The sequence below is a fragment of the Haplochromis burtoni genome, unplaced genomic scaffold, assembly GCF_018398535.1.
Source record: "Haplochromis burtoni strain Fernald_Lab_line unplaced genomic scaffold, NCSU_Asbu1 Contig_364, whole genome shotgun sequence".
In the NCBI taxonomy this organism is placed as follows: domain Eukaryota; kingdom Metazoa; phylum Chordata; class Actinopteri; order Cichliformes; family Cichlidae; genus Haplochromis; species Haplochromis burtoni.
Window position 1 is genome coordinate 334,460 of NW_024582725.1, and position 8,742 is coordinate 343,201.

The 8,742-nt window shown below is 39.2% G+C and overlaps 1 protein-coding gene across 1 annotated transcript; it reads left to right on the forward strand.

Annotated features, from left to right (window-relative positions):
- Window positions 1-3,408: 3,408 nt before the first annotated feature.
- LOC121815910 lies at window positions 3,409-5,751 on the forward strand. Its single transcript, XM_042228914.1, has 3 exons — window positions 3,409-4,160; window positions 4,285-4,567; window positions 4,701-5,751. The coding sequence occupies exons 1-3, from the start codon at window positions 3,829-3,831 to the stop codon at window positions 5,367-5,369; spliced, it is 1,284 nt and encodes a 427-aa protein (XP_042084848.1). The 5' UTR covers window positions 3,409-3,828; the 3' UTR covers window positions 5,370-5,751.
- The last annotated feature ends 2,991 nt before the right edge of the window (window positions 5,752-8,742 follow it).

The following is an 8,742-nucleotide window of genomic DNA, read 5'->3' on the forward strand; positions in this document are numbered from 1 at the left end:
TTCACAAGCGCATGGCACAACATAGAAGAGCCGCCTCCACAGGACAAGACTCACCACTCCATCTGCATCTAAAGGACAAAGGTCACTCTTTCGAGGATGCCAATGTTCACATTTTGGACAGAGAGGACAGATGGTTTGAAAGAGGAGTGAAAGAAGCCATCTATGTCCACTGTGAGCGACCATCTTTGAACAGAGGCGGTGGTTTACGACATCAACTGTCTGCCATCTATAATCCAGTCCATAACGGAAGAAACGCAGCTGGGACAAATCTGACATAATGAGATGAGGGAAGGTAAAACTAGATATATTGACGTATATGCAGACTATCAAAAATAGACAGGAAATATGGCACATACACACCACCACCATCCTCTCACTCCTGCAACCCTGGATCTAAAAAGGTCAGGGAGGGTGTTAAAATGAAAATTGATTTGCAATAACTGAAAATCATTTTGTGAATTTTTTTCTGCACTTCTAGTATCTACAGAAGGCAAAAGCAGGTCTCAGGAAAACCTCTTAGAAAACTAAATGTGTAAATCCAAAGTGAAGGTGAATCAAAATTAATGAATATAAAGATATTTTCAGGCCATGTAAAATCCAGTAATAAATCTTTAGATGTATTGTATTACCCTGTGTTCAAAAGCTGCAAACTGCATTTTCTAAAATCTCACTAAAAGCAGTTAGCTGTTCTAACAAATGTCTTTTTCTGTGCATACTCTTGTCATATTACTTTAGTCTTCAGTTAGTTATAGACTAATAGCAAAACTGTTGTGCTTGTAGACACGAACTGATTTTTCTGAAGTTGCTAAACAGCTCTACAGTAAAGTAGGAGACAAATCCAAGTCTATAAATGTTTGTTGTGATTTTCTTATTGTAAAGTTGGTTATTACAGTATTTCTTGTGCAGTTCATAAATCTCAGACACATACAAAAGCTACCACTGTGAATAAAGACACACTAGTGTCAATAATAGAGGAAGGAAGGTACAGTATCAATCAAACTCATAGTTTCCAGTAAAAACGCACGCATGCACACACACAGAGACAATTCCACATATCCAGACAACTACAGCCACTTACACAACAACAATGGTGATGGCAGCACTGTAAAATGGTCTATCACCAGATTATTGTTCATCACACGGCAGCTATGGGGATGATAGTTCTTTCTACTGAGCACAGAAAGAAATGAAAAAGAATGGACAGAAAGAAAAGGACATGTGACAGAATAGCAGGAGTTGCATCATCTGTGAATCATCCTGCATCCTGGAAAGAATTGTGCTATTGTTCATGTGCATGTGAGAGAAGGGAACAGGAAGCAAGAGAGAAAGGAAGGTAGACCAAGATAATGAGAGGCAAAAGGACAAAGGGAATGGGAAAAGATTTAGATAAATAGTGGATATAAGCAATTTTTCTAAGTGCTGTGACCTTGGGCTTCCTGTATCTCTCCACCTCATAGGAGAACGTTCTCATAAGTATAAGTGGAGTTTTAGTTCCCTTGAAATTACATTCTTCTAAATATAATAAATCATCAAATGTATTTTGTCCAGCTCCTTTAAGTCTAATAATAAAAGTAAACACACTCATTGCACCTTATTTTAGCTCTTTGAGTGGAATCTGGAATCTAACAATCTAACAATCTAACTGGTAAAAGGTTTACCAGTTCTTTTAATAAATAACATTATCAATGTGAATTCAGATTATTTACTTGAGTGTGGCATGTTTAAAGAATTGGCCGAGGAAAATGAATATGACATTATTCTGAAATTGTTTTGACATTACAAAATAGTCAAAATAGATTGTTCCAATTTGTTTTTTCCAGTTGTTTGTTGACCAACTAATCAATTAAACAACACATTTTTAGATGTACATTTATACATGTATTTACATTATGGAATTTTTGCTAGCTTTGTGTTAGCATGCTCTTTGTGTATATGATTGCAAAGTTAGCAAACCGCAGTTGTAAAATTCCGATTCCTTTAAACTGTTCCCCACTATAACTGTACTGCTAATGCAGAAGAAGAGAAGGCGTGTTAGGTTTTTTTTTTTTTCTATTGCCCGGTGTGCAGATAAGTACACTAACGCTTTACACTGAAAAATGTAATGTGATTACATGACACAATACACCAACAACTCTCCAGTAGTTAGTAGGTCACCTCAACCTAATATCACAATAGACATGCTGGTCCACTGTGTCCATTTCATGCATTGCCTCTCCAAAACATGAAATGTACACTCATGCAGAAGTTGCAGTCATCTGCAGTAACAGCAGAGGGAGATGTTCTATTTTTAAGCCAACATGAAAATAATAACGGGAAAGGGATTAATAGATTCGGACAATTAAGGCTCCTGGAATGTACTTAATATTTTTTATGCTCACTACTGACTTTGTGGCTTTAAATATATTATCTCCCTCTACTGGTAATGCAATTTCTGCATGCGTGTCCATCTCACGCTTAGGAGAGACAAAGCATGTCTTTTACACACTTTACAGTCAATTCACAGAAAGGTTTCTTTTGGTTGGCTCTTCTCTATTTTGGCTCTGATGGATGGACACCCTTTTCAGGGCAGTAATCTGTTAAATTTGCCAAATTTAGAATAACAAACAGTAAAATTATGACTCTTCTTTTAATCTCTTTTTTAAAATGGATGCATCAATTTTATTACCAAGTCATGCTTCTTCTTGTTGATGATCATTCTATGAGCTTGGCAATTAAGAAGCTCAAAATTGTGAAAGTAAGCATTCCTGCTACTCTTTTTTTAATTTTTTTTATTTACTATTTATTTATTTATTTAAATTGTCACAATCAAACTTGAAAATTGAATAAATAAATACTTTCTGATTAACAGAGCCCATGTTTCTCCTTTTGCTGCCCTCAGTCTGCCTCCCAACTTGCATCCTTCCTAATTTGTCACCCTCTCTGTCAACCACTGTCTTTTCATTGTTTTCTTTACTCTTCCTCTCCACTTTAGAGCTCCTTAGTAACCCTACTCTGTTTCTCCCCCTCCCTCCTCTCAGTCACAGTATGATCCCTTCTTCTCTTCTTTTCATTTTTTCTCCCCCCTACTCGTTTGCTTGCTGGCTCCTTCCCTTCATCTCTCTGCATTGCAGTATCTGTGTCAGCCATCGGCAGAATGTCTGGTGTGTGTGCATATTTGTGTGTGTGGACACTGCAGTCCTTCCTACTGTAAGCAGCTGGACAGCAACTGAGACTGATAGGAGTTGTTCAACACTCTCTTGTCTTTTCCTGTTTTTGCTTTGTTATATCTTTCAAATCGTTTACCTCCTTTTTATAATGCACTTTTTATCTTTTTTTCTGCTGCAGTATACATTCTATATTCACATTGACATTTATTCTCATTTAACTGTCTAATTCTTTTTACTCTTAACATTTGTTGAACAGACATACTGCACAAAGCCTGACAGCTCATCTCTATTACAGTTTTTCTCAAATGTTAAAACACAAAAGCCAATCCTGTAACCCAAATGACCAGTAGTCTAAACACATTTACTAAATGTAGCCACCATATTCCAGTACCATAAACACATGTCACATGAAGACACAATTCACAAAACACAACCCTCTGTACTCATAAATCTAAACACATTTTTCCTTGCTAAAACACATGTTGCAAAACAACTCTGCTCATATTCTCAAATGAAAGCCCATGTGATGCAAAATGCTTGCCACAGTCACCAATCTTTGAACACAGGGAACACACCTGGCGTCAGTCACTACACACAACGACTCAAAATTGAAGACACCTGTTGCTAATGATGTGACCCCACCTATAAAAGCATAGTTTGGTGAAGATGCCAAACAATCACAATGGATGAAGGCATTCGAGCGTGCGGAAGGAGAAGAGCTGCAGGCCAAAGAGGAAGAGGGGTTGAGATCAGAGGAGGAAGAGGTGAAGGCCTAAGAAGAAGAGGAGTTCGGAGTAGAGGAGGAAGAGAAGGAGGCCAACAAGAGAGAGGAGAAGGTCCAGGTGGGAGAAGAAGACAACCTCGCACCATCATAACAGATGATATGCGAGCAACAGTAATTGATCATGTCATTGTCCATGGCATGACAATGGCTGAAGCGGGACGAAGAGTACATCCAAACCTGAGTAGGTTCACCGTGGCCACCATTATCAAGGCATTTAGACAACACAACAGGTATAGTACGCTATTGCTTTCTTTGTCACACTACAGTTTTACAGGCCTGTGAAAGTGGTCTGTTACTTTACATGTAGTTTTACATATAAATCAGTCAATTGACAACACATGTTTCTTTCTTTAGAGCTGAAAGAATGCCACATAGAGGTGGGAGGGTTGCCATATTCACAGCGGCACAAGAAACCCTCATTGCAGATATGGTCCGTGAGAACAACTGCATTAGACTCCGAGAGATCAGAGACAAAGTCATTGCAGATAATGTAAACTTTGAGAACATTGATGCTGTCAGCGTGTCCACAATAGACCGAGTTCTCCGGCGCCAACAGATGAGGATGAAACAGGTCTACAGGGTTCCCTTTGAGCGCAACTCTGCGCGACACATAGAACAACGTTACGAGTATGTGCAAGTACGTATACATCCATGTCCACAGTACAGTTAGTGGACATACTGTGTTGCTTAGTGGCCTACATTACTTCTGGACAATACTGTGCTACCTGATTGACCGTTCTGAACACCTGTACGCTTTTCCATGTTCACAGAGGATAATGCAGTTGGACGCGATGGCCAGACCCCATGAGTACCTCTTCCTGGATGAGGCTGGCTTCAACCTCCAGAAACGAAGGCGAAGAGGCCGTAACATCATTGGCCAAAGAGCCATCACTGAGGTTCCTGGCCAACGGGGGGGTAATATTACTCTTTGTGCAGCTATGGGTACGGAGGGGCTTGTCCACCGGCATGCTGTCCTTGGGTCTTACAACACCCAACGTCTCCTCACCTTCCTAGAGGAGCTAAAAGACATCCTCCTGGACCGTCAACAACACCATCCTAGGCTAGCACATCACATGTATGTGATCATTTGGGACAACGTCCGCTTCCACAAAACACACCAAATCAGAGAGTGGTTCACCACCAACAGTGACCACTTTTTAAACGTCTGTCTGCCACCCTACTCCCCTTTCCTGAACCCTATAGAGGAGTTCTTCTCATCATGGAGATGGAAGGTGTATGACAGACAGCCATACACAAGAGAGAACCTCATACGGGCAATGGAGCTGGCCTGTGCTGACATCCCAGTGGAGGCCTTCCAGGGATGGATTCGCCATTCCAGGGCGTTTTTCCCGCGGTGCCTAGCAAGGGACAATATAGCCTGTGATGTGGATGAGGTGATGTGGCCCAATGCAGCTCGGCGACATGATGCCGCACAGTGACTGTGTGTAATACTGTAAAAAGACCGTGTAGACAATAAAAAAGACTTCACACCCTGATCATGTTTCCGAGAGTACTGTTGTGTGCGATAGATTCTGTTTTTGCATTGAGTTGTGTTACAGTAGTGTACGTACATGCAGGATGTTTTTATAGATTTATAGTCTTCATGTGAAACTCACAAATCTAAATGCCTAATCCTCTGCAGGGTTCTATGACGATCCGTTACTGTACAGTTTATAAAAATATGCATTGGCAGTTATGAACCAAAGAACCTTCTCACAAATTGAGCATTGTGTTTTCAATTGTTTTGCTGTAGTGTGTAATGCTGTGTATAGTGTTTACAGTTTTGACAGCTTCGAGCTGCTCTCTTGGTGTGGGAGTTTGAGTTTTGCAGTGGGAAGGTGTGGTTGTGTTTATGCAGCTTTAGAGAAGGGTGTTGTGTTTGGACATTGGGGGACCTGGTGGTAACGTTTGTGACATGTGTTTTAGCATTTGAGAAAAACTGTAATAGAATGGACACTTTTATCACAGCTTTCACATGACCATTGCTCAGTAGGACCACCCAGAGTGCCGACCAAATGAGAATATGCATCGTTCCCCTTAGCAAACAGACAGTGATCTCACCTCCTGGTGGTAGTAGACACTGGTATCTTTGTCTTCCTCCTGCCTGGCCAACTTGCTGGGTCCTGCTTGGCCTCCTTAGAGCTACTTCTCTCATGCAGTGACTAATTAACACCCCAAAACGCCTACATTTGAAAACCTTGCTACATTTTCTGCCCAAGAGCAAGTTTATTGTACTGTCCTTTGTTGAAACCTGGCAGACATCTGCTATACTACCACTACTAAATGAAATGCCCTGAGGTGAGGAATTGAATTATTAATGAATAAATGTTTCTTTACTTTAAGCCGTATGCCAGAAAAGGAAATAGGAAATGTCATTATTGCAAGTCGTGGATGATTTTGAATTAATAATATATATTATTATTATTATTATTAATAAACAGAGTTTCTATATTCATTGTCACTTTTTGACTAGCGCTCTTTCAGCTGGGACATCTTGACAATCATCTGGAAAAGCAACACCAGCTGCTTATTTCAACAACTCACCTTCTAATATCTGGATAACAGAACAGCTCGGAAAGTGTGAATAACAAGCATATTTCAATTATTGTTTTTTGCCCAGTTCAGTTTAATTTACATGGAAATGTACCCTTGGGTATTTTTTTAATTTTACTGTCATTAAAAGCAGTCTTTTAAACCTTTTAGTGCTCCAACTTGATGATGTTTAGCACTAAATCAAAGGAATTTCAGTCTAACTCAGAAGAGCTTTTCTGAGCTTATTCCAGGACCAGCAATGAGGTTTCCAGTCACATTACAGCACAATTTTAACCCAAATTCCAAATAACTGGCAAAGCCATCTTTTCATTCAGTGTTGGTCATTTGATTATCATAAGTTAAGTCATCAACATCAACAGTTGTAGCTTTTGCAAATAAGCAGTATTATATGTGAGGATATGACATTTAATTAACTTAAAACAGTGCAAACACTAAAAATGTTACATTCTTACCTGTCTGCCATGTTTATTGTCAGAAAAGCAGCTTCTGCATGTTGAAGATTGGATGACTATTCAGAGTAACAATTATCCTCAGGCAAAAGTAACTACGGTGATTATTATCCTATTGTATGTTTAGCTCTTGTCTGTTAACAGCCAGGAATGGCATCAGATAGTGTCTTGACCTGACTGTTTTGCACCTTAAAATGTTTTTTGTGCAAGTTGGATGGTTAGCAGGTTGAAGTTATCTTTAAACATTCAAATTGTTAGCAATCTGTTATTCTTTTCTGCTCCATCTCTCCAACACTGAAGCTAATTTCATGTCCAATTATGTGTTCATTATTTTTGAAATCCTGCTGCTTTTTGTCTCACAATCTAATACATGCAGCTACTGAAGACCCATCAAACCCAGCTGGAGTAAATATAGCTAATGATTAATTTAGCATAGAATTCCCCCATTCCCATCATTTTTTTTTCATGCTGCTGTTTTTTAATGACTGGCTAGGTAGTGCAGGTAGTCATTAATGAAGAAGTGAATGCATACACTCCTACCTATTGATATATAGATGATAATGATGGAAAGACCTGATATGTGAGGCTGGGTCAGGTATAGGGCAAAGTCTGAAAACAGGCGTTTGTTTTTTTCTTCTTCTTCTCATTTTAAAAATAGAAACTGTTTCTAATTCCTTGACATGGCAAGGCAGACTGTTTCTATAAAATGAAATGACCTACCACCTGCTCACATTTTGGAAATGACAGGGACGGTTAAGAGCCTGGCATTGCTGGAGCCAAGTGTAAAGTTGAAGTAAATTGGTTGGGTATTAGAGTGCAAGTCCATGTAATGACTTGCTGTAAGGATTTTAAGATATGCTGTAAAGCTCACAGCCTGCCAGTGAAGTGATGATCCCTCACCACCTCCTCTCAGTCTAAATGTTCTGGAAAGGTTGCAGATTACTCTGGTTGATGTTTATGCAGTTTAAGCTTTAAAAAAAAGGGTCTTGTAATCAAGAGTGGAGGAAAATGTGTTTTCATGTGCCATGGGTCAAATATGCCAGATAACACAAAAAATGTACAGACAGGTCATTAGTCATCGAATGCTGTAGACACTTAGACAGCATATTGTTTATAATTGGTCACAGTTTGTCTGTGGAATAAAGAAAACAATTGTGACCACTCACGGGACAAGAGAACAGTTTTGATTTAATTTGTAAGAATTGTGCTTTTCAAGGTAAAGAAAATAAGGAAAATATCCTAAAGTAAGTCAATTTATGTGGGAGAAATAAGCAAGTGTGAAAGCCAGAGTAAGACTGAAACCAGAGGGAAGCGTCAGGAGGGCTGTGGTTTCTATGGTTTAGTAAGTCAAGAGCATATAAGGCAAGATTGGTGATAATAATAATAATAATAATAATAATAATAATAATAATAATAATAATAATAATAATAATAATAATAATAATTTATTTATGAGCGCCTTTCAAGTCACCCAAGGACACTTTACAATAGGATAAAACACTTAGTAAAACAATGGCAGAATAAGAACAATAAAATAAAAGCACAAGATAAAATGTAACAAACAGTGGATTCACAGTGAATATGCAGATTTGAACAGATGAGTTTTGAGTTGGGATTTAAACTGGGGGAGAGAACCAATGTTTCTTATTTCTGGGGGCAGAGAGTTCCACAGCCTGGGAGCAGAGCAGCTGAAAGCTCTGCTTCCCATGGTGGTGAGGCGGAAGGAAGGTACAGCAAGCTGGATAGAAGAAGAAGAACGAAGTGAACGGGCAGAACAAGTGGTGGTTAACAGGTCAGAAAGGTAAGGAAG

What these genes read in the sequence shown, in the direction of transcription:
- LOC121815910 (XM_042228914.1), top strand. Translation starts at nt 3,829, where the DNA reads ATGGATGAAGGCATTCGAGCGTGCGGAAGGAGAAGAGCTGCAGGCCAA. An exon ending in GCATTTAGACAACACAACAG is followed by an intron (nt 4,161 to 4,284) that starts GTATAGTACGCT and finishes TTCTTTCTTTAG; the next exon opens with AGCTGAAAGAATGCCACATA. An exon ending in AACGTTACGAGTATGTGCAA is followed by an intron (nt 4,568 to 4,700) that starts GTACGTATACAT and finishes CCATGTTCACAG; the next exon opens with AGGATAATGCAGTTGGACGC.